This window comes from Salminus brasiliensis, chromosome 20 (assembly GCF_030463535.1).
Source record: "Salminus brasiliensis chromosome 20, fSalBra1.hap2, whole genome shotgun sequence".
In the NCBI taxonomy this organism is placed as follows: domain Eukaryota; kingdom Metazoa; phylum Chordata; class Actinopteri; order Characiformes; family Bryconidae; genus Salminus; species Salminus brasiliensis.
The window spans coordinates 1,447,589-1,473,856 of record NC_132897.1 but is presented as its reverse complement, the minus strand read 5'-3'; the positions used below and the strand labels follow the sequence as shown (position 1 = coordinate 1,473,856).

General features: G+C 48.2%; 1 protein-coding gene across 2 annotated transcripts in view; it reads left to right on the top strand.

Moving 5' to 3' along the window:
* The window catches only part of znrf3 (zinc and ring finger 3), a 67,888-nt gene that overhangs the window by 18,955 nt on the left and 22,665 nt on the right, over nucleotides 1-26,268 (top strand). Inside the window, exons 1-2 of one of the 2 annotated variants that reach the window (XM_072665127.1) lie at nucleotides 20,513-20,976; nucleotides 25,712-25,834. In XM_072665127.1, coding sequence (XP_072521228.1) covers nucleotides 25,712-25,834 — 123 coding nt within the window. In that variant the 5' untranslated portion in view covers nucleotides 20,513-20,976. Of the gene's footprint in view, nucleotides 1-20,512; nucleotides 20,977-25,711; nucleotides 25,835-26,268 lie in introns of those variants that run through there. The other variant, XM_072665126.1, reaches the window with a different exon arrangement.

Here is a 26,268-nt window from a genome sequence, read left to right as displayed (position 1 = left end):
GGGGCACTCTGGAGCTGCCCTGAGCACATGACCCTAAGGTCACCGTGCCCAGTGCTGAGTGTGAGGTTCTTTGGAGTGCTGATGGAGCTCCATCCAGTACCTTTGGGGTGAGTCAAAGCAGAGCTGATCAGTCAATGTCAGTTCCTTACCTCACTGATGCTTCAAAGTGCTCTTGTGTGGCTGAATGCAATCATATCCTCCTCACAGCAATGTTCTGACGTATAGGGTAAAGCCTTTCCAGAAGAGTAGAAGCGGTCACGGCAGCAAAGGAGGACAAACTCTGTGTTAACACCCTTTATTTTTGAAGAACCGCTGGAAGAGCAGGTGTCCACATACTTTTAGAAATTTATTATATGTGTATATGAGGTTCCTGTGGCCGTGTAAGTTTGGTTGCAGTGCGTGTTCCTCTGCAGACTGTCTGAGTGAGGCTTTTAAGAGCTGAGGGGAGGGTAGCGCTGGTTTTGAGGAGCTCTGCTGAACGTGAGCCACGTGTTCCTCCAGCTTCTGATCTTCTACAGCTTTGATGTGGCTCCTCTCTCTCTCTCGCTCTTTTTTTCCTCATACCTCTTATGTCTGGCTCGTTATCCACCATGCTGGTGTTTCTCTCAAGGGCCACGTCATGTGGGATACCTGCAGTCGGGGTCAGATGAGGGGCCTGTGTGACTGTGTGTCAGGTCACCTATTGATACCTTCAACAGTTTGCTGACCGGTCAGATGACCGTGATTGATCACTGTCCCCAGATGCAGTTGATCAGTCAAGACCTGTTTAGTATCTGACGTCTGCTTCTCCAGTTGACGACTCCTCTCAAAACTCCTCCAGATCTTTGAGCCAATATTTACACTACATGGACAAAAGTATTTGGACACCTGATTATTTATTTATTTATTTATTTACTTTACTCCCCAGCTCATCTCATCCCAAAAGTACTGGATGGAGCTCCTCCACCATCATTCCAGAGAACACAGCTCCTCCACTGCTCCACAGCTCCTCAATGCTGGGGGGCTTTATACCCCTCTAGCCCACGCCTGGCATTATTAGGCAGCATGGAGCCAATAGGATCATGATGATGATCTGCTCCAGAGAGTCCTATTCTATTGGCAGTACTTCTTCTCTACAGGGACTAGACAAGCTGTGTGTGTGTTTGTGTGCATTTGCATTAGCAATGGGTGCAACTAAAAGTAGCAGAATGCCTTCATTAGAAGAGGTGTCCACAAATATTTGGACATATAGCATATTAGACGTGGAACTGTGTTCTCTAGAATGATGGTGGAGCTCCATCCAGTTGAGGAAGATAATGATGATGATGTTGATGAGGTGGGTGGTGATCATCTATCCAACATCCTGACCTCACCAGTGCTCTTGTCATTGAATGCAATCAAATCCTCACAGCAATGCGCCTCCCCCCAAATCTAGTAGAAAGTCTTCTTCTCTGGACAGTAGAGACAGTTACTCCAACAGAATACAGCAGGATCAGCTCTTTTAATACCCCTGATTTCAGAAGAAACAATGAATGAGCAGGTGTCCCAATACTTTTGTCCTTTTATATAACTGTGTTTGAAGTCTGTGGAGAGCTCTAGAGCTGTGGACGTTGTGAGGAGCACCTATACAGGTTCACTCAGTCCTGTGGGACCGGCGCGAGAGCTCCTGGACACCTGGAGGTGTTGGACAGAGCTGGAAGGCTCAGTGTTGACGGAACAGCCTCCAGAGGTTATAAAAACCCTCTTCTCTTGATTTCCTCTCGCTGTCTGAGGCAGTGTGTATGTATTTAACGGCCCTAACAGCTTACGTTGGCAGCCCGCTTAGCTTTTCCCTCCCCCCCCTCTCTCTCCGCTCCATTTTTTTCTTTTTCTTTCAGGGCTCCTTTTAAAACAGCTTGCCGGGGTTTCCGATTTCAGGAGGATCAGAGATCTGTTTACTCTCTGCGAGGCCTCGGCGTCCGAACGAGGACCACACATGTCGTGCCGGTGTTTGCTGGAATAATTAGAGACGGTGGCTCCAATAAGGACGGAGCTGCAGAAAGCTAAATCCCTGGCTAAACACTGAAGGCATTCACCGGATCGGCCGCTCCGTCTGCACGGGAGCGTGGAGATGGGCTTGTGTTTGTGTTCGGCGAGAGTGGCTTCGCCGCGCTTTACGCTGTCTTGTCCAGTTTAATTGCAGGTTGTGGAGAAGGTTTTTGTGAAAGGCTGCCCCAGAACACTGCGGTTGGGTTTAGCGGTGACCCAGACGGGCGATGGCTGGCTTTGGCTTATCTTGAACTTTATTCGTTAAGCAGGATTTCTTCGTAAGCTGGGTAATTCGACCCAAAATCAGCACTGTCCAACTGCATTGTCCCTCGTCTCGTCTCCTATTGGACAGGCTTGACTTTTCCCTGCTTGAAACAATGTTCAGTAAGCTGGTTTATGCTGGGTTGGTACTGGTTGAGCAGCATCCTAGTGTCTCAAAAGGTATGATATGCTGGGGTGGTTCTATTCAATCAGCATACCAGTGCTCAAAACCCAACATATACTGGTTTGTTGTTGGTGTGGTTCTATTTGATCAGCATACCAGTGCTCAAAACCCAATATATACTGGTTTATTGATGGTGTGGTTCTATTTGATCAGCATACCAGTGCTCAAAACCCAATATATACTGGTTTGGTGGTGTTGTGGTTCTATTTGATCAGCATACCAGTGCTCAAAACCCAACATATACTGGTTTGGTGTTGGTATGGTGCTGATTGACCAGCATACCAGTGCTCAAAACCCAACATATACTGGTTTGTTGTTGGTGTGGTTCTATTTGATCAGCATACCAGTGCTCAAAACCCAATATATACTGGTTTGTTGTTGGTGTGGTTCTATTCGATTAGCATACCAGTGCTCAAAACCCAATATATACTGGTTTGTTGTTGGTGTGGTTCTATTTGATTAGCATACCAGTGCTCAAAACCCAACATATACTGGTTTGGTGTTGTTGTGGTTCTATTTGATCAGCATACCAGTGCTCAAAACCCAACATATACTGGTTTGTTGTTGGTGTGGTTCTATTTGATCAGTATACCAGTGCTCAAAACCCAATATATACTGGTTTGGTGGTGTTGTGGTTCTATTTGATCAGCATACCAGTGCTCAAAACCCAACATATACTGGTTTGGTGTTGTTGTGGTTCTATTTGATTAGCATACCAGTGCTCAAAACCCAATATATACTGGTTTGTTGTTGGTATGGTGCTGATTGACCAGCATACCAGTGCTCAAAACCCAATATATACTGGTTTGTTGATGGTGTGGTTCTATTTGATCAGCATACCAGTGCTCAAAACCCAATATATACTGGTTTATTGATGGTGTGGTTCTAATTGATCAGTATACCAGTGTTCAAAACCCAATATATACTGGTTTGTTGTTGGTGTGGTTCTATTCGATCAGCAATACCAGTCCTTAAAACCCAACGTATACTGGTTTGGTGTTGTTGTGGTTCTATTTAATCAGCAATACCAGTCCTTAAAACCCAACGTATACTGGTTTGTTGATGGTGTGGTTCTATTTAATTAGCACACCAGTGCTCAAAACCCAATATATACTGGTTTATTGATGGTGTGGTTCTATTTGATCAGCATACCAGTGCTCAAAACCCAACATATACTGGTTTGTTGTTGTTGTGGTTCTATTTGATCAGCATACCAGTGCTCAAAACCCAACGTATACTGGTTTGTTGATGGTGTGGTTCTATTTAATTAGCATACCAGTGCTCAAAACCCAACATATACTGGTTTGTTGTTGGTGTGGTTCTATTTGATCAGTATACCAGTGCTCAAAACCCAACATATACTGGTTTGTTGTTGGTGTGGTTCTATTTGATTAGCATACCAGTGCTCAAAACCCAATATATACTGGTTTGTTGTTGTTGTGGTTCTATTTGATCAGCATACCAGTGCTCAAAACCCAATATATACTGGTTTGTTGTTGGTATGGTGCTGATTGACCAGCATACCAGTGCTCAAAACCCAACATATACTGGTTTGGTGTTGTGGTTCTATTTAATTAGCACACCAGTGCTCAAAACCCAACATATACTGGTTTGTTGTTGGTGTGGTTCTATTTAATTAGCACACCAGTGCTCAAAACCCAATATGTACTGGTTTGTTGTTGGTGTGTTATGTCCAGTCGGCTCTGAAGTGTTTCCAGGTATGCAAACAGGCACACCGCCGCCGCCGGCGTCGTCTTCTTATCCTGAGGAATGAAGTTCAGCCCAACTGCCCAAACGTGTAATTCGGAGTAAATCGGCTCTTCTGGAGAGTCCTTTTTCGGAAAGGCTCCACTCCTCCGCCCTGACAGTTAAGGCGCCTGGTGTGGTGCAGCCCTCTGATGTGTTGACCTCAGGGTCACTGCAGGCTATGAAGATGTGCCCCGCAAAGGTTGAAGGTCCTTAGGTCAATGGTGTTAATGCACAGGAGGGTGATTTCACCCTCAGGCTCGGGGGCTCGGACGAGCTTCGACGAGCCAAATGCAAATCGCAACCATCTGGAGACGCAACAATGGAGATATCCAGGAACTGCTCCAGGGGGCTTCAGGGTTGCCACCGTGGGCTGGTCGATACACTGGTGCCTTCTGAAATGCTGTAGCAGGAACCAGTGTTGTTTTTAATGTGAGCTTGGCTTCTTTCCGTCCGCTCCCAGCTGGCCGCTGCTCGGAGTTGTCTGTTAATACTGTAAGTGAACACCAGTATGGATGTAAACTCCTCGTAGAGGTCACACACTCAGCCATGGCATTGTGACACCTGTCCTCTGCTCTGTAAGCCCACTTCTAAACCCCCCCCCCCCCCAAATATACCCTTCATCTGTACCCGTCCCGTAAAGCCCTGACTGACCAGCCCCCAGACTGAGCAAGTGTCCAGGGTGTCATATTTGTCAAGACTGTAGCAGGCGTTTTACTGACGACTCTTTCCGACCTTTTAAGGCGATCTGTTGGGGTGTGTTACCGATGAAGTCTTACACATCAAAGGCAGTTTTTGCGACGGCATGGCAACGATCAAAACGATAGATCAGTTGTGTCAGTTCTGGACCTGGAGTGTCTTGATTGCTTTGCCTGATCTGTAGCTCATGGCCTCAGAGCCTCTGTGAATATCAGGTGAGCTGACTAGTGGGTGGATCCACATGAGCTACAGATCAGCAAACCCAGGGAGGGTAGACGGGATGGGGCGGTTCATTCAGCTGTTGGGACGCAGCCCGGCTTTAGCTATTCTGAAAAGAAGGTAGGAAGGTCTTATTTAATAATATTATTTTATTAGCGCTACGGCCAGCTCAGCGGAAATCCAAGAATAATCACGTACCGTCAGAGATGTGTAGTTTTGACGTGTCCATATTTTCATTAGGGATGCATCGATCTGTCGTCTTCAGTTCCGATACCGATACCGATACATAAACTTTGCCTATGAGTCGATACCCGATACAGATCTGATACCATTGTTGAATTAATAAACTGTATACCTCACCATGTGAGGGGGACTTAAGGAATTAGAATTAATTTAAATATTACTTTACTAACTTTGTAAAACTAAATATATCAAATTAAAATAAACAATTGTGCAGGACCTTGACACAGCATTCAAATGCAAAATAAAAAAGGAGTCTTAAAATATTTAAAATAAATAAAAGGTATTAACCACAACTGAAAATACGTAGCTTCACTCTGTCAAACAAACATAAAGTAATCCAATCTTATTTTTTAATTTTTAGCATAATTCAAAATTAAATCTAGCAGCTGAATCTGAGAATAAATAACTTGGTCAAATGTACAAGTATTAATCAAAAATTGCAAACATGTAAATATGTAGTGCACCAACCAATTAAAGCGAAAGGATCAGTTCCATGAATCGACCCAATTACCCAATACTCGCTCCAGCTAATTTTGTTAATATCGGGACCGATACCCAATCCTAATATCGGATCGGTTCATCCCTAATTTTCATGCTGCTTTTATCGTGATCCGTCCTTTACTGGTTTATTACACAACACCGTATGACTTCGCCTCATTCAGGAGGGTCATCATCCCAGCCATCTCAGACCCCAGTTTATGCACAGCACACATTTAACAGGTGTGCCCAAACTTTTGACTGGTACTGCAGATCACCTTAAAAGGTCTTAAAGAGCTATCAGTAGAACGCCTGTAGAACAGTCCTGACCAACCTGATCCCTGGACACTTGCTGAGTGTATTGGTGGAGTACTGGTCTTTAGGCATGACCTTCTCCTGCCATTGGTGGATTTCAGGCTGTGGGAGGAGCCTCACCTTTCTCAAATTTCTGCAGCTGTCAGAACTTTGTCGTCCGACACCTTAAAAGACGTTAAATCGGCCCTTGTTGAGCACTTTTTGAGGCTAGTGATTTTTAGCTTGGGCCGAGGGTTTATGGTGGGTCGAGCGCTTGGTCCAGTAGGCTGTGATCGGAGGATCGCTGGTTCGAATCCCGGGTCCTGCTGCTTCGCCATCAGCAGCCGGAGTCAGAGAGAGCACAATTGGCCTTGCTCTCTCGGGGGTGGGTTGATGGTTGATGGCACCTCCTCCCCTCAGCATCACTCTTAGTGGTCACCCTCCTGTTGTTGGGGCATTGGGGGAGGTCAGACGAACAGGGATTGGATGTTTTGTTTGCTGAAATACTTTAAAAACACCCTTTTTAAATGGGTAAGGGGGTTTGGTTTTCTAGTGGACCAAATCTCAGAACGTCCTCCAGGTCCAGTCCTGGTTATTTGAAGGTTGTTCTCGCTTTTATTACTTCTCTCCATTTCCAGACCAGCTTTTCGCTCTCTCTCTCTCTCTCTCTCTCTCTCTCTCTCTCTCTCTCTCTCTCTCTCTCTCCTAATTCCCCTCCTCTCCTGGCGTCCCGGCTCAGTGTGTTCCCCATCACAGCTCACACTTCCTCTGATTGGGCTGCCCTGTTATCGTGCTGCAGCACACACCCAGGAGAGGACAGTTCCGATACTATCAGCAGCTGCAGAGAAGAACATCAAAGGGACTGGCGGGGCCTCGCTGCCCAGCTCCAGAGAGCTCACAGGATGGGTCGCGGGGACGGTATGTCCCCCTCTCGACATGCCGGAGATGAGGCTCTGATAAGTGGGTGGGAATAGAGAGAGAGAGAGCGTGTGACTGTTCCAGGGGGTATTTAGTGGTAATTACACGGGATTGGGGTGCAGGAGCGGATTTCCCGGTACGGTGGATCTGGTAGGTTCTAGATCACAGCTGGCAGCGTGGAACCCTGTTGCAGAGCTATGATTTAGGAAGCTGCACCTGAGACGTTCCCGGATTGCTTTCAGCGCCAATACTGTTCACGTATGAGCTTCGGAAAATTTCTGGACGTTAATCCGGAATTGTGCAGCCGTAGGTTTCCACATCTTCTTTGCTGTGAGGATTTGATTGCATTCAGCCACAATAGAATTCTTAAGTTCAGGATGTTGGATGATGATGATCACCACCCCACCTCATCATCCCCAACTCATCCCATCCCAAAAGTACTGGATGGAGCTCCACCACCATCTTTCCAGAGAACACAGTTCTTCCACTGCTCCACAGCTTCTCAGTGCTGGGGGGCTTTATACCCCCCTCTATATTGTTTACTTATGAGTTTTGGACAATCCGTTTTGGACAATCCGTTCTGGACGTTAATCCAGAATTGTGCAGCGGTAGATTTCCACGTCGGGCTTGTTCTCACTACGGAAATATTCATATCCATGTGGTTTGGATAAGGGGCGGCACCTGGATAGCACATGCAGGAGGCATGGCATGTCCCAGAGTGTGTACTGTGTAAATAGGACAGGATCACAGGATCTTCAGGTATAGGAATTTCAGGCCGGTCCCCTTAAAAAGTGTCGTCCACACACCCACTGTGAATTCTTCAGATAGGTACCTGCTCTGTTCACACAGGGGCTCACTGGGACGTTACCCTGGCGGCCGGCAGGGTAAAGGCCTGGTAATGATCCGCTGTTGCATTCCCACATACAGCTCCTCCGGGTAGTGTCTGGGACGGGTCTGGGTTACCGTGCATGTCTGAAAAGAGGCTTAATACGGAGTTTTGGAATTCCACAAGAACACACACACACACCCATACACACACACACACCCTAAACCCAACAATTATTTTCTGCCGCCAGACAAAACAATCAAAAGCAAACAAAAGCGTTGGTGTGGCACGCTGTTTAGATCCTGCAGTCGTCTTGACGGGAGGTCACCGGAGCCGAAAGAGAACGAGGACGGAGGAGGAGGGGCGGAGGAGCGCAAAGAAGAGAAGAGAGCATGGCCGAAGCACAAAGGATCTAAGCCCCTATCAGGGGTGAATATCAGCGTGCCGCGGATGCCTGGGATGGCAGCCGTACACTCTGCTCTTTGTCTAGGAGGCTCTGAATAGACTCCTGTGTAGGGGTGATGATGGAGCGCTCAGGCTTATGAAGGTGAGCGGGGAACGGGCCAAGGGAGAAGGCCCGGACGAGCCCAGGGATGGTGGCGCCTACAATGGTCGCTCTGTTCTCGGCCTGCCGTTATTTTGACAGGTACGCTCCTGGAGCGTTGGGTAAACCATGCTGATCAACAGCCCACCTGAAAGGTTTCTTGAAGCAGGACCGCGTCTGATAAGGGTCTGGAGGCGTTGTCTGGCCTGCTTGTGGAGAGAAGATCGAGTTGATTAGCTGATACGTGTTTGAGCAGGTGTCCCAATACTTTTGTCTGACGTTCATTGTTCAAAGGTATTCAAAGAGTTTCTTCTGTCTCTACTATCCAGAGAAGAAGGCATTCTACTAGATTTTGGAGAGGGAGCATTGCTGTGAGGATTTGATTGCATTCAGCTACAGTAGAATTCTTATGGTCAGGATGTTGGATGATGATCACCACCCTACCTCTTCATCCCCAACTCATCCCAAAAGTACTGGATGGAGCTCCACCACCATCATTCCACTGCTCCACAGCTCCTCAATGCTGGGGGGCTTTATACCCCTCTAGCCCACGCCTGGCATTATTAGGCAGCATGGAGCCAATAGGGTCATGATGTTGATCTGCTCCAGAGAGTCCTATTCTAATGGCAGTACTTCTTCTCTACAGGGACTAGATGAGCTGTGCGTGTGCATTTGAACATCTGTGTCAGCGAAGGATGAGAGCATTCATTAGAAGGGGTGTCCACAAACATTTGGACATGTAGCGTATTTAGGTACTGTGTAGTAGCTGTAGGTTTGTGCGGCTCCAGTTTTGGTTCCGTAATTCTGCGGAAACCTGGAATGGGTTCTAACTAGTCCACATCTGAACTCGTACAGATGGTGTAACCAGCTCCAGGGTACACCTGCACACCTGCACAGGGGCCTCCCACAGCGGGAGCTCCGGAAAACAGCCGAGAGGCAGGAGGACCCGGGCGCCTCCGACCGCATGAGCTCATCCCGCACTCTGCTTTCATCACTTTCACTCTGTCATGTAATATTAACCAAGCTCCAGGCCTGAGGGGTCCCGACAGCCATTAAAAGCCCCATGGGTATACACCCCCCCCACACACACACACCCCACCCCTCAGCCCGAGCTGCTCCGGGTGCTCCAGCCCCCCCTGCTAAGTAGCGCACTGTTAAAAAGGGGAGCTGTTGATAACACACTGTGTGTCACACGGTGTCAGACACCACACAAGCAAGTCTATTAGAGATGAATTATTATTTTTAAATCATATTTCAGTATATTTTAATTGTAATGATTCATTTTAAAATGCAAATGAGTTTTTATACAATTTCTGTATTTTATTACTGAAGTTCCTGTTTATGTATTTGCTTTACAGATCTGTCAAAACTAGTTGTCTAATAATGCCAGGCGTGGGCTAGAGGGGTATAAAGCCCCCCAGCATTGAGCTGTGGAGCAGTGGAAGGACTGGGCTCTGTGGAATGATAGTGATGGGGTGAGTTGGAGATGATGAGGTGGGGTGGTGCTCATCCAGACAGCATCCTGACCTCACTAGTGCTCTTGTCGCTGAATGCAATCAAATCCTCACAGCAGTGCTCCTCCTCCAAAATCTAGTAGAAAGTCGTCTTCTCTGGACAGTAGAGACAATCACTCCAACAGAAGCAGGATCAGCTCTTTTAATAGCCTTGATTTCAGATAAACGGTGAATGAGCAGGTGTCCCAATACTTTTGTCTCAGGAACACTGCTCACATTTACACTGCTTGTTCTGTAGCCGGTACCTGTAACCCCCCACCCCACCCTTTAGTCTGACGTTGTGCAGACCCTCTGGAGTAACGGCTGACCATTAGCCCACCTCCTGTGTGTGTGTGTGTGTGTGTGTGTGTGTGGGGTTGGCTCTGCTCCTGCCGGCGCTGTGGTTCTGAACAATACTGCGTCTGTGTGGCTCGTTCACATCACTGCTGAACAAACGCTGGGCGGAATTCAGTCGACTGGCCGAGCTTCGCTCTATCCCGGCATCCTGCGCCTCCTGTCCTTTTGCTCCTCTTCATCATCATCATCATCATCATGTTCCTGCTCCTCTTCCTCCTCATTCTGCTCTTCCTTATCGTTCACAACCACCTCCTGCTCCTCCTCTCCTCTTGTTCTTGCTCCTTATCCTTCTACCCTTGCTTCTTTTGCTCCTCCTCCTCTTCATCCTCCTCCTCGTCTGCAAGTTGTATGACTATGCTGAGGTGGGAATCCTAACACGGCTTCCTTTCAGATTAGACAGTTTAGCCACGCCCATTCGGCCTGAAGCAATTTGGCCACTCCCACTCGGCCTGCGACATTTTAGCCCCGCCCATTTGCACTGAAGTTACAAGGAGTATTTCATCTTGGACGGCTTTTTGAACATGTATCAGCCTGGTGTTTTGATATCAGTCCAATTTTTATACTCTGATCTCTCGCTCTCTCTCGCTCTCTCTCGCTCTCTCTAGGGTTTAGCTCTTCTGAGTGGCTCGGCTGGATGTGGCGGGTTTGTGGGGCGGCAGCGGCTCACCTAGGCAACAGCTTGACCACTCGCTGTTCTGTTCTCCCCCTCTGTTAATAAAGAGCCATTTTATTTTGCTTGTTGTTGGCTGCTGCTAACCCCCCCCCACCCTCAAGCCCCCCATTCCACCCCCCACCCCCCCAAGAATAACCACTGTTTGATCATGGGGGGGGTTCGATTTGGTCACTTTGGCACTGTCCGCTTCATCCGGCCTGCCCCGAATCGCCCGGCCCCAGGAGCTGTGTGGGCCTTTGATTTGAACTATAGTGCTTTGATTTGAGCTGGGAGTGGGAGGGGGAGTCGGGGGTGGTGGTGGTGGGGGGTAAGGGGGGGGTTCTGATCTTTGCTGTTCCCTCCCAGTTCTTCTGTTGTTCTCCTCATGTTTCCCTCAGAGAACAGTTTCAGTCGGATTGCTGTTATTGTTTATACAGCGAATTGCGGTTCGGGTTTCTGTACAGTGGTGGTGAATGAAACTAGGGGTCGGTCGCCATGACTACAGCACAGATACAGCCCATAATTTAGTTCCTATCCAAACCCACCAGTGCAGCTACAACACGAGTCTTCTGAGTTTTATATGGATGATGATGATGATGATGAAGGTAAAATAGTGAATAGAGAATCTCCACTAATCCAGTTTTCTTTAGGGACTACTTTCTGTAGCTGCACTACACCCTGCAGCATGTATCCCTCCACCATTTTAATGATCTGGTTCTAAAAGCAGGTTCTAGAGCCGAGCTCTTCTCAGAACTCTGGTAGAACCGTGTCTCAGGCATCAGGCAGCGTCTTCATCACCATTAGGTGAAGAACTTTCTGTGAGGAGCTTTTATTATTAGAGCTTCAGACGTCTGCTTCCCTTCACCTCCACTGTAGAACACTGTGTTCTGACTGGGGAAGATTCTCCGGCTGTGGTGATGTGCGGCTTACACCTGGTCCTCAGAGGTCCTCCAGCCCGGGTGCTGATGCAGGTTGTAAGTTGTAACAGAAGTCTCTGAGATGGCTGATGGACGGGGTTTGGGGATTAGAACAAGCCGTGCGAGTCTGAGCGGTTTGATGTGGGGCGCTGTGTACGTGGCACGGTGCCCGCGGCCCACCGGGTCAGCGGCCGGGGATCAAAGCTGGCCGGTTATCCCCTTCCCGGCAGCGTTTTCATAATGCCTGACCTGCTTGTCCTGCAGATGCAGTGAAGATGGTGGTGCAGAGTGTGTATGATTTCATCAGTGTTTTGACATCCATTGCTGTAGTTCATGAGGATGCATATTAATGGGTGTAGCGATGCATTTGGCTCATATTCCTGCAGTGTGTTGAACAGAACTTCAGAAGTGGCTAGGAGGTGGAGGAGGAGGAGGAGGAGTGTGGTCTATGCTACCAGATTGGAAGGATGCTGAATTTAAGCCTAGACTTAATCACTCCTACAGAAAGTGGTGGAGGTTCTCCATCACTGTGTTCATCATTAGAACATCTCCAAAGTTCTCCTCTCTCATGGAGTCTAGTATTATTTAGAGTTCTCCTCAGATCAACACCTGGTTTGGTGGTAAATCAGGGCTTAATGATGGTAAATCAGGTGAGCTGCTGCTGCTGCTGCTGCTGCTGATGATGATGATGGAGGTGAACACATCCTCCACGCTGTGCTGGCTGGACTGGAGAGGGTCCAGGAGAAACCTGGAGGAACCGAGCTCTGTTCTTCAGACTAGCTCACCGACAAGATCTCACTACTTTCTTTCTTCAGAATGAGAAGCTCTTGTTCCTCCTTTTACTGGATTTATGTTCTGATGAGATCTGGAGCTTCTGCAGTAGAACTCTCTCACTGCTGAGAGACGGTTTGGGGGGGGGGGGGGTGGTGGTGGTGATCTCTCCAGTTCAAGACCTAGGTCTTGACAGTTCTGGGCTCCAGAGGACGGACGAGCACATTCCCCAAGACGAAGCTTCAGGCCCACTTTTTGCTCGGCTGCTCGAGGCCGAATGGAATTCCTGTGATCCAGGCCGGCTGAATGTTTCCCAGATCGACTTCACTGAGCTCGTCCTTGATTGACCACTTTTCTCGTCAGGAACAATCAGCGCAGTTCCCAGTGTTTCTAAGGCTGACCACAAAGTGAGTTTTCTTAATATCATTTCAAAATCGTCCCACATCCTTTTTATAGAGCAGAGTCTAAGCGGGCAGATCCAGCGATTCCCTCTGTTGTGGTGATCTGTTGCTTTTAGACTGGTTTAACATGGGTTGGAGCCGCGAAACGAAAGAAGCCCAACGAGAGGGAGAGGGAGCACTTTTGAACCGTTCTGTCGTTTATGATAAAATGTCCGACCACAGGCAACCCACCGCAGCCACAGCTCCGAACGTCAGCTTAGGTCATTTTCGGGTTTCTCGAAAAGCGCAGGCCACTTGGTCTGTGAAGCAGAAGAAAGCTGATGTAATGGGTTTAAGAAAATCTCCAAGGGGAGTCGAACCTCGCCCTCCCTTTTCCCTTTTCCCTCCCTCCCTCCTTTCCTCCTCCTTATTCTCTACAACCACCCCACATCCTTTCTTCATCAGCAGCCAAATATGGATATCTCCAATCCATCTTTCATTGTCACTGAGGGTCCCTTCCCTCCCCCCTTCCTTGCCTCTCCATCTCTATTACTGGTCCCAGAAAAAGAGGAAGAAGAAACTGGTCTATGGGCTTTATCTGTGAAGTGGAAAGATGAGGGGGCAAAAAAAGGGAGTGAAGTTTCTGATTCAGCTCCGCGGTGTTTGGAGTGGGGGAGGGTGCCGGGAAAGATAGGGCGAAAGGGGTGTGTCGGCAAGGAGGGGGAGTCGAAAAAGAAAAGCGTCGAGAAATCCCAGCCTTGGCACTCAAACATTAGTCCCTTTTTTCCCCCCGGAGCGCTGAACTAACTACAAAAGAAACCTGTAACTCCTCCAGATTGCTTATAGTGGAGTATCAAAGACATGCTTAGCTTCAGAACAGGACCTCTGGGGAGGAGGGGAGGCAGCGAGCCAGTGAACCCAATACAAACTCGGCTGGGCTCTGCAAGTTAATCTCTTCGATGGGATTTTTCCCCCTACCCTCCTCTCCCTCTCGCTTTTGTATGGAGGGATATTAGTAGTGTGGTGTTGCTGTGGCCGGAGGGACTGGGCTAACCTGATGCTCGTGTGGAGACTGCAGTGCGGCGAATGTTGTGAGGTGGAACCAGGATCTCTAGCCGGTGAACTCGTGGTGCTGTACACCTGGTAGTTTGGAGGGGGGGGGTTTGGTTTACAGCCGCGTTGTTCAGGTCGGCAATGTTTGGGTTTCCGCCGTGGCACCGGAATCTGATCTCCATGGTGCAAGTGACGATCCTGAGGCCTGGGAGTGAGTGGCCTGGGAACGGGTGTCTATGGGATCTGATCTTCATGGTGCAAGTCAAGATCCTGAGGCCTGGGAACTGATCTCTGCAGGGTCTGATCTCTGTGGTGCAAGTCAAGATCCTGAGGCCTGGGAACTGATCTCTGCAGGGTCTGATCTCTGTGGTGCAAGTCAAGATCCTGAGGCCTGGGAACTGATCTCTGCAGGGTCTGATCTCTGTGGTGCAAGTCAAGATCCTGAGGCTTGGGAACTGATCTCTGTGGTGCAAGTCTCAATCCTGAGGCCTGGGAACTGATCTCTGCAGGGTCTGATCTCTGTGGTGCAAATCAAGATCCTGAGGCTTGGGAACTGATCTCTGTGGTGCAAGTCTCAATCCTGAGGCCTGGGAACTGATCTCTGCAGGGTCTGATCTCTGTGGTGCAAGTCAAGATCCTGAGGCCTGGGAACTGATCTCTGCAGGGTCTGATCTCTGTGGTGCAAGTCAAGATCCTGAGGCTTGGGAACTGATCTCTGTGGTGCAAGTCTCAATCCTGAGGCCTGGGAACCGATCTCTGCAGGATCTGATCTCTGTGGTGCAAGTCTCGATCCTGAGGCCTGGGAACTGATCTCTGCAGGATCTGATCTCTGTGGTGCAAGTCTCGATCCTGAGGCCTGGGAACTGATCTCTGCAGGGTCTGATCTCTGTGGTGCAAGTCTCGATCCAGAGGCCTGGGAACTGATCTCTGCAGGATCTGATCTCTGTGGTGCAAGTCTCGATCCTGAGGCCTGGGAACTGATCTCTGCAGGATCTGATCTCTGTGGTGCAAGTCTCGATCCTGAGGCCTGGGAACTGATCTCTGCAGGATCTGATCTCTGTGGTGCAAGTCTCGATCCTGAGGCCTGGGAACTGATCTCTGCAGGGTCTGATCTCTGTGGTGCAAGTCTCGATCCTGAGGCCTGGGAATGGATCTCTACAGAGTCTGATCTCCATGGTACAAATCAAGATCATGAGGCCTAGGAACTGGTCTTTGTGGCATCTGATCTTCTAGGTGCAAGTCAAGATCCCGAGGCCTGGGAACGAGTGGTGTGGGAATCTATTTCTACAGAGTCCGATCCTGAGACTCATGAACCTGTCTCTACAGGATCTGATCTCCATGGTACAAGTCAAGATCCTGAGGCCTGGGAATAAGCGTCCCGGGAAATCCGTCTCTATGGGCTCTCTTCTCCATGGTACAAGTCTTGATCCTGATCTTTCTGATATATTGATATGACCCGAGCCAGGCATTGCTTATTGATCGGCAGAGGTCGAACCATTTCCTGACGAACGTCTGACCGTATTTGAAGAAAAAAAAGGCTAAACCTTCTTATGCAAGACCGGAGCATCCACATGTCCTCGCTCTGCTCTGCTCCTGTTCCAGCCGTGGCATGGATACAGCAGTTCCCGTTTTGAAGTGCTTCCAAATAGCTTCCGGCTCTCCTGTGCACAGCGTCCAAGGTCCTCCCTCAAGGAATAAAACTGGAGACCTGGCTCGCTCCAAGCTGCTCCCCGTCTTTCCTTGCCCTGCTCCAGGAAATGGCTCTGCTTTGTTTATTCACATTCTCATTTCCTATAGAATATCATCGGCCCAAGGAGTTGGATAATTCCTGGGGCAAGATTTCCTTCTGGTCCTCTTGAAAGGCGATAGCTCCGGCGTTCAAAGAGAGATCGCGGCGAGGAAACAGAATCCGGAGCCTGGGGCAGGTCGAGGGAAGGCTTGCGGTGAATGGGGTGGGTCTAAATGGAGTTTCCTAGAGTCTGGTAGAAGAAACTTCTACAGATATAAGAAAGTTAGCCTGATGCTAAATCTAGGACTAGTCAGCAGCCAGTCATTCGCTGGAAACTTACGATATGGAGTGTTTTGTCTATTTTGCAAAACGAGAACAAAACTGAGGTGACCAGAACCTGATCCGGAGGAGGTGCGGAGGAGGTGCAGAGGAGGTGCGCTGATCCTCCTTAGCCTTGGAGCTCTTCATTTTCCATGACCACAGATCCCTAAACCCTGTCGTTCAGCCGGCGTTTATCTCTGTAACTTGAGAGTGACCGACTCCAGGGGAAGGAGCTAGCTTTGAGGGTTCCTCCGGTGATTGGTTGAAAGGCGCTTCACCCTCTCCCCATGTCTGGCTTGTGATGGGGCCATGATTTGCTTGACTGACAGGTGGTCTTGGTGTAGACACTGGTCATTGAGATCCCCTGGTGGACAAGTGGCTCTATGACCTCGACCTGCTCGGTTTCAGCTAAGCTTTTCACAGCTGAGGCAACTGTTAGAATGGAGGGGTTTGGAGGGGAGCGGGTGGGTATTTTGACTGGTGTGTCTCTTGGGACCTGTGATTCTGCTCATTGCCAAAAAAAAAAGGAAGGTGCGGAAACCTGAGGCAGAAATAATCTGCTCTCGACAGGATTAAATTTGGAGATTTACAGCTGTGGTTGCAGAAGGAGAATATCCCTCGCAGCTCTGGCTTAAAAGTCCTTTAGTATTTTATCAGTTGTGTTTTTCTTTCCATCAAAATGTCATCATGGCCGTTGATATGGCGCCGTAACCTTTGCTTCATCCCTTTGGTTAAATGACCTCATTCATCGCAGCCGTTGACAAGTGGGTTGTTTGTGCAGTTGTTCGTTTGGCAGGAGGTTGTTGTGCCCGGGTGAGGCGATTGGGAAGAGTGGCGGGATGGACGGAATGGTGTTGACCTTTACAAGATGTATCCCCCACCCCACTCTGAGGACCTGCAGGATCATCCCAGCCATCTCCAGCTTTACTCACCCTTCGTAAAACTGCCTGCCAAGGGGATGACGGACATTTGCACAAGGACGAAGTTAAAGATGATTGGTTGTGTGTGTGTGTGTGTGTGTGTGTGTGTGTGTGTGTGTGTGTGTGTTTCGGATGTTGGTGTGAATAAAAGAACATAGGTTTCCTCCTGAAATTGCAACTTTTTCTCCAGACGTATACTTTAATAAGCTGTTAAATACCTCAAAGTGTTATGCTTTACCTTACTGTTAATTAGGGGTTGGAGAACACTGGTTATACTGGTTTTGGTTATATTCTTGTGTGGAATATTCAGAAATGGTTGAAATTCTCCAGTTTGCAGTTCTCATGATTGGAGTACTCCAGTCTGCAAAATTCTTATAGTGTATAATACTCAGGTTCGGAGTGCCGTTGAGGTTTGCAGTGCTGTTGAGGTTCGCAGTACTCTGGTTCGGAGTGCCGTTGAGGTTTGCAGTACTCTGGTTCGGAGTGCTGTTGAGGTTCGGAGTGCCATTGAGGTTCGCAGTACTCTGGTTCGGAGTGCCGTTGAGGTTCGCAGTACTCTGGTTCGGAGTGCCGTTGAGGTTTGCAGTACTCTGGTTCGGAGTGCCGTTGAGGTTTGCAGTACTCTGGTTTGGAGTGCCGTTGAGGTTCGCAGTACTCTGAAGTGCCGTTGAGGTTCGGAGTGCCGTTGAGGTTCGCAGTACTCTGGTTCGGAGTGCCGTTGAGGTTCGCAGTACTCTGGTTCGGAGTGCCGTTGAGGTTCGGAGTGCCGTTGAGGTTCGCAGTACTCTGGTTTTGAGTGCCGTTGAGGTTCGCAGTACTCTGATTATACTGGTTTTACTCTTGTGTGGAATATTCATAAATGGTTAGAATTCTCCAGTTTGCAGTCCTGGAGTACTCCAGTCTACAATATTCTTATAGTGTGTCTAGTTTTGAATTCTGTTGAGGGTTCATGGTACTCTTGTTTGTGGTACTCTTGTTCGGAGTACTGTTGAGGAATACCCTGGTTTGGAGTACTCTGATACTAGACAATATTCATAAGTTGAAATACTCCAGTTTGCAATCTTCATATGGAGTAAAATACTGAGAGGTTGGAATACCGCTGTTGGATTGCTCTTGTTTATATGCTGTTGAGGATTGCAGTGCTCTTGTTTAGGATACTTTTAAGGGGTTTGAATACTCCGGTTGTTGTACTACTCTTGAAAGGAATATCTTAGGCTTGGAAAAACGTGGAAAACGGTTTGCCTATTTTTTTTTTATTTATTATTTATTTATTTATTGAGTACAGGAGTACTTTTGGAGTACTCTTGAGGGGTAATATAGCTGGAAGTGACCATACATGACCGCTAGCAGCTTAAAACGACATTTTTAGCCCAAACAGTCTTTCATCTCTCCCCGTTTTGCTCTTTCATCTACCTTCCTCTTCCTCTCACTACTTCTTCTTCTTCTTCTGTTTTTTCCTCTTCAACGCCGTGCCTGAGCACTGGCAGCGGCAGCGGCCATATTTGCCATTCCTGGGTGCGGGAGCCCTGGTGTGTTCCAGCGCTCTAATCGCATTCCACCAGGCCGGGCAGCGGCTTGCTCTGCATTCCACAACTCTGGGGGCTTTCCAAGAGCCCGGCGCAGGCATTCGCCTCTGCCGCAACCTTCAAAGCGAGGGAGGAACTTCAAAGGCGTCGCTGAGGCTAGGTGTTGATGACTCCAATCCGAGCTGGGTTCAGATTTAGCCACCTCTTAAACTGCAAGAATGGTCCTGGAGATCTCCTGACCTGTGCTTCTGCTCTGCTGGGCCGTAAATCACGCGTTGCTAACGACTGCGTGCTACTTTTTGTTTTGCGGTGAGGACGGGGAGCACGCCGAGGTGAAGTGTGCATGTCAGGGTTGGGAAGGTTGTGAAAGTTCATCAGCAGTGCGATGCTACAGGAGCTCAAACAGAAGGTAGGGGGACGAACCTGCAGTTTTAGAAGGAACTGCTTCTGGACTTGATGGTTCTGAAAGTCTGGAGCTCCTGTAGAAGTTCAAAGCAGTGTGTCCGAATTTTCACCACATGAAGTAATGGCTGATCCTACACCCCCCGTCCACCCCATCCACCCATCCACCCCATCCACCCTCCTATTATCGTTGTTTTTTTTGTTTGTTTTTTTTTTGGTACAGTAGGGTAGTCAGGTTACCCTCTTTGAAGTGACTGGGTGAGGTGAAAGTGACACCATTCGGGGCTTCGGAGGGTGTCTCCTTCCCTGCCATTGATGGTTTAAGTCTCCACTCGTTGCGTGTTAATAGAGTCGCCAGTGCCAGTCTTCTCGCGTGCCTGAAGCTGTCAGCCCACAGGCCTGCTGGCGCATATTTGAATATTTACATGATATTAAGTGTCCGCTCCGAGCGCTTCGGCCTAATACCTAAATCACGGCGCTTGTTTGTTTGCGTGGTTGCTGTGGAGACGGCATGTGGAGACGGTTTTGTGGGAGACGCTAATAGGGGACTCCGAGAGGCGGGGTGGTGGTGGTGGTGGTGGCTATGCTTCTGTCCGCGTGCCAACAGGCCTCCAAGTATTTCCTCACTCGGGCCGCCGCTTGAATGCGCCCTTGAAACGCCGCTGGCAGCTGGACGTCCTGACGTCACGGCTCCCGCGCACCTTTTGGATTCTCCGGGATCCTTTCGCTCGAGTCGTTAGGGTGTTTTTCTGGCCGAGGTACAACTCCTGCAACTGTGGTTCCGTCGGTTTTGTCTGCAGGACAAAGGGGAGGAAGTCTCCTCCATTGAAAACGGGCCCGGGCTCCTTTTTCTGAGATAATATTACACTGTCAGAGCAGGCCCCACCTGCAAGGCTTCTCCAGCTGCCACTCTGTAACTCTATCTCCTCTCTCTTCAAGGCAGCCATCCCCTTTGAAGTTATTTCCAGCGCTTGGGAAACGAGAAGGCACAGGCCGTCGTAGCGGCAAGCTAAGCTCCTCCCCCAGCCTTTTTTTTTTCTTCTCTTTCTCTCTCTCTCTCTCTCTCTCTCTCTCTCTCTCTCTCTCTCTCTCTCTCTCTCTCTCTCTCCTCAGACTGTGAATAGGCCCTGTTCCTCAGTGGCGGCGGCGGCGGCAGCAGCAGCGGCGGCTGCTTGTGTGTGTTCTGTGACTGTGGTGTATTTACAGGCCAGCTCTGCGATTTGCTCGGGTTGCTTTCGCTGCTTCCTCAGCTGAGAGCTGAGAGCCTCGGGTTCCACACCGAGGAACAGGAAAGAAATAAAGGGAAGTGTGTGAAAGATAAACAGGCCAGGCCAGAAGGCCAGACGGGCAGAGATGTGGCGAGTGGCAGCTGTCCCGTCTAGAGTTTGTCTCACTATTCTGATAGACAAACCTGACCAGCGCTGGAGTCTCTGAGGGGATCCTCTGTTTGGATAGAGAGTTCAAACAGCAGTCGCCAAAAGGAAACTGGCAGTGCTGCAATGTGGAGCTCTCTCTCTCTCGCTCTCTCTCTCTCACTCGCCCTCGCTCGCTCTGTATGTATGTGTGGGTACGTTATTGTGAGCGATGCCTCCAGTTTTTGTGGATGAGGTATTCCTGGAAGTATGCAGCAGCTGAAAGAGGCGGTCTGCCCTCGGCAGAGAGACAGACACCATGAGAGAGAGAGGGAGAGAGAGAGAGAGAGCGAGAGATGGCCCGAGCATTATCAACATTTTGGGTCAATACTGTTAAAAAAAAAAAAATACTCAAAATATAACGTTTCTCACTTGAATCTTAATTGTTGTCGTGAATCTTTATATTAAATCAGAATCATGATGAACGGACCAATAGAATTGCTGGAATGAAATCTTTGATGTTAACGAGGTTTCAGGCTCCTGACCCTGCGCAGCTGCTGCCGAGGAGGTTCAATCACCGCAGTCTACGTGAAATGTCGACCTTACGGGAGGAGTCTGAGCCGAAGCGGGACCAGCGTAACTCTGCGCCGGGCCCGATTCCACCTCGGAGCGTCTCCCCACTTCAGTGAGCTCTGAAGAAAGCCAGATGAAAGGAGGTGGAGGGTGGAGGGTTTCGGTGGGAGGCCAGGGGGGCCCTGCAAAGCCCCTTGTGCAGCTGGTGTCTGCTAGCGTAGCGGTGCGGCGTTGAGCTAAGCTGAGCGGAGCGCCGAGCACTTGGCCTTGTTTGAAAGGCTCTCTGCCTTGTTTGAAAAGCTGCCCTGAGAGCGCGAGCCGAGGCCAGGGCCGCTCTAAGTGGCCGTCGGCCCGGGGGGCTCGCTGCTGGCTTTGATCAAATATTCCCCCACCTCTCCTGGCAGGACAGTTTGTTATTCCAGGAAATCCTCCGCTCTCCCGTGTGTGTGTGTGTGTTGGTGGGGGGGCAGATGGGTGACGGGCATTGGGTCGGAATCAGGGGAAACTGGGAGGCTGTTTGGGGGGCGTGTGTGGGAAGGTGGGGCGTAGTTGCCGTAGTGGACAGGATGAGGAAGGAGTTTAGAGAGAGAGAGAGAGGGAGGTCAGGGCGAGTTTTATTACTCAGCGCAGGAACACACTCGCTGCCTCCTGGGTGTGTTTAGGTGTGTGTTCTCCTGAATGTGTCTCTGAGTGTTGCTGAACTGAAACAGAACTTTTACTGAAACTCCAGAACTTCATTCAGAGAGCAGATCGTTACAGTTATACAACTGTTATATAATGTAGGGCTGGAAGTGTTTTATATAATATATATATTGTGTTATATAGTGTTATATATAACGATATTGTACTTTATCACATTATTTACTTATATATATATAGTGTTATAGCGCTATATAGCGCTATATAAGCGTAGTGTATAATAAGTGTGTATAGTGTTAGTGTTATAGTGAAGATTTTCTAGGTTTATATTGATATATAGGGGGGTGTTCATGGTGTCATATTAGTGTTATATAGTCTGTAGCAATATATTAGTGTTATGTAGTTTTAGTGTGTGTGTGTGTGTGTGAAAGAAATACACTTAACACTGTACACACACTTTACTATATATATGATACCAACACTAACACTATATGTGTGTGTGTGTGTGTTAGTGTGTCATATAGTGAAGTGTGAATGTGTGTAGTGTTTATTTATTTATTTATTTATTTATTTATACATACACATATATAACACACATGTATATAATGTAAGTGTACTTTATAAATAACACTACACACTTCACTATGACACATACACACACACACACACACACATATATATATATATATATATATATATATATATATATATATATATATATATATATATATATAATGTATAAATATATATAGTGAAGTAGTTTGAAGCAATATATTAGTTAGTTGGCCCATTTATATATATATATAATTGTACAGTGTTTAGAGTGTTTGATCTCATATAGTGTATTAGTGTGTTCTATAGGTTGGCTAAAGCAGTAATCAGTGGTGTGTGTGTGTGTGTGTGTGTAAGGGAAGTGTGAGGCAGTGTGAAGATGGCTGTGGTTTCGGTGTAGGGGGACGTGTGGAGATGTTTGGTCGTGGCCTGCAGCCTGCGGCGAGCTGGGCTGCGTGATTGTTGTGGCTGAAACTGATACTGGCCTCGACCTAAATGCCATTCCTGAGGCTGGAGCTTGAGCCCTCTGCCATTGGAACACAGCCACCATGCACAAAGACACAAACACACACACACACACACACACACACACACACACCCTCACGCACCCTCTCACACACGAAAACTGACGCCAAAAACTGGACTCAGGCTTGGGATGTTTGATTGGCGGCTTCGTTGCTGTGGACTATCTGAGGATTACTCGGATTATTAAAGTCATCGGACGGGTTTTGCCCTTACAGCAATTTGGCCCCGCCCATTGAACCTGTAACACTTTGGGCCCCACCCATTGAACCTGTAGCAGCCCCCCCCCTTCCCCCACATTCAGTCTACAGCAGTTTAGCTAAGTTGAAACCAGTGTATCAATTCAGAATGCACCAGAATACCAGGCAGCCATTCAGAACCAAGCTCATTTGCATACATCACACAGAATACATGCAGTATGTTCCTGTGATGCGGATCCAGGTTCGAGGCGGCGTCTGCAGAAGCACATCAAAGATATGAGTATGAGCATTCCCACACTGGAGCGTCCCTAATAAAGAGTGCGGGTGTGTGAACACACTCCCGACTCCTGGTGTAGTGACCTTGAGGAGTGCCGTGGTTCAGCAGCAGGTTGTTAAGGACTTAAAGACCAAAGAGAAGCCAGCCTTTGATGTTTGGGAGCTCTTTCAGGCTCTTTGTGTGGAAGCGGATCTCGGCGCTGACGCGACTCCTGCTCCAGCACTGGAGCTAAATAACAGTGGACGCTTATGTCCCACCAATTAGCATGGTGCTCAGATTTTCCATTCCACCTTAAATGACACAGCACTCATAGACCTGCTGCACTGCTCAGCTGTAACTTCTGCGTCATTTAAGGTGGAATGGAAAATTGAGGTCCTGAAAAGTAACTGCTGCACCATTTAAGGTGGAACAGAAAATTGGAAGCTGCAAAAAACTTTGTGCAACCGTTGTGCGATTTAAGGTGGAAGTGTAAAATTGAGGATGCAGAATGTACCTCTGCACTATTTAAGGTGGAGCAGAATGTAAATGCTGCATCATTTAAGGTGGAACAGAAAATCTGAGGCTGCAGGATGTAAGTGCTGCACTGTTTAAGGTGGAACAATTTTTAACCGCTGTACGATTTAAGGTGGAAGGGTAAAACGGAGGAAGGAGAATGTACCGCTGCACTATTTAAGGTGGAGCAGAATGCAAATGCTGCATTGTTTAAGGTGGAATGCAGGAAACCAAGGTCCTGAAAGGTACCTGTTGCACCATTTAAGGCGGAACAGAAAATCTGAGGCTGCATAACGCAAGTGCTGCACTGTTTAAGGTGGAATGGAAATTTCAAGGCTCTAGATTGCTGCCTCATTTTAAGGCTGGAGGGGTAAATTTGAGGGTGCAGAATTTGAATGGTGCCTTGTTTAAGGTGGACCAAACATTTGAGGCAGCAGAGTGCAACTGCTGCACCATTTAAGGTGGATGGGAATTTGGATGAGCCAGCATATAACTACTATAGTATTTGAGGTAAAGCGAGAATTTGAGAGGGTAGGAAGAAACAGCTCCACCATTTAAGGTGGAACCGAAAAGCAGAGGTGCTTAAATGTGACTGCTACACCAATTTAAGGTGGAAGGGAAAATGAAACGTATCACTGCTGCTTTGCTTAAGATAGAACACAAAGGTTTAGGTGCTGGAATGTCTCTGCTGCACTGTTTAAGGTGGAACAGAAATTTTAACCGCTGTGAGATTTAAGGTGGAAGGGAAAAATGAATAAATCAAGGAGCACAATGTACCTCTGCACTATTTAAGGTGGAGCAGAAAGTAAATGCTGCATCGTTTAAGGTGGAATCTACAATTCAAGGCACTAGCTTGTAACTACTGCACTATTTAAGGTGGAATGGTCAGTTCAGTCATCTCTAATAGACCTGCTCATGAGGTATCCGACACCGTATGACACTGTTGTTTATAAACATGGTCTGAAGTTGAGCCGTTTTTATGTGACGTATTTATTTTCCGTCAACACGTTTGCACAATTCCCGCAGGTCTGTGCTGCTATGGGTCGGTGCCAAGGCAGGGCCAAAGTCCTGTGTGTAAAACTGAACTTGTTTTAGCTCCTCTAGATTCACACACACACACACACACACACACACACACACACACACACTGTGTGCTTTGAATCACAACCCTGACGAGTTCTTTCAAAGACAGCCAGCACAGCATGCCACACAGCGCACAAAAAACACAGGGTGCAATTGAACTGTGTGTGTGTGTGTGTGTGTGTGTGTGTGTGTGTGTGTGTGTGTGTGTGTGTGTGTGTGTGAGAGCCTCTGTAACCAGGGGCGATAGTGGTGAGGGGGCTGAAGTAGCTGTTGTTGGATGATCAAAGGCGCAGTGATTTGTGTCAGTGACTGAGTGCAGCGTTTTTTGTGAGATGTGACTGGCATTCTGATTTTCCTTGGGCGGTGTGTGTGTGTGTGTGTGTGTGTGTGTGTGTGTGTGTGTGTGTGTGTGTGTGTGTGTGTGTGTGTTTTTTTTGGGGGGGGGTGGTATGTATCTGCCACACCCACTTGTTTTGATCCCAGCACAAACTCGAATCAGGTCAGTCTCTGCAGTCTATTAAAGAGCCATAAACACTGCTCAAGTTTCCCAACAGTCTGTATATCCAGGTACTGCACTGCAAAAAGAGCCCCGCCCATCCAGCCTGCAGCACTTTAGCCCCGCCCATTCAGCCTACAGAACTTAAGACCCACTCGTTCAGTCTAACCACGTCCATACAGCATACAGCACTATAGCCAGGCCCCTACAGCCGCTCAGCCCCGCTAAGGATTCGTCTGTAGGAGGATTTCTGAATGGGTGAATCATTTGGGAAAGGACTCGTTTGTGGGAGGAGTCACTCGTAGGAGGAGCTGTTCACAGAGGGAGTCATTTGTGGGAGAAGGTCTTCAAAGAGGGAATTGTTTGTGATAGGAGTCGTTCGTTTAAAAAACAAACAAAAAAAGGAGTCACTTAAAGCAGGAGTCGTTCGTTTGAGGAGTCGCTCAAAAGGAATCGTGTATCCGTTGAATTGTAATCAGATGTAAATTGTGTTGCTGTGATATTTTTTGGCCCCGCCCACAGGTGCATGATGATGTCATCAACAATCTGAAGTCTTTAACTAATCTCTCCCTCCCTCCCTCTGCAGATGCATCCTCTGGGACTGTGTAATAATAACGATGAGGAGGATCTGTACGAGTACGGCTGGGTGGGCGTGGTGAAGCTGGAGCAGCCGGAGCTCGACCCCAGCTGCCTCACTGTGCTGGGAAAGGTAAGACCACCAGATTCTGCCCATGTGTGAAAGCATATGCCCCCCCCCCTCTTTCTATGATTATCTGTTCGGCCCTGAATACACTAAACAGACGTCCCAATACTTTTGTCCATACATTCATTGCTTCTTCTGAAATCAAGGCTATTAAAAGAGCTGATCCTGCTTCTGTTGGAGTAACTGTCTCTACTGTCCAGAGAAGAAGACTTTCTACTATTTTGGAGGAGGAACATTGCTGTGCGGATTTGATTGCATTCAGCCACAACAGTGTTAGTGAGGTCAGGATGAAGGGAAGCAGACGTCTGAAGCTCTAATAATAAAAGCTCCTCACAGAAAGTTCTTCACCTAATGGTGATGAAGACGCTGCCTGATGCCTGAGACACGGTTCTACCAGAGTTCTGAGAAGAGCTCGGCTCTAGAACCTGCTTTTAGAACCA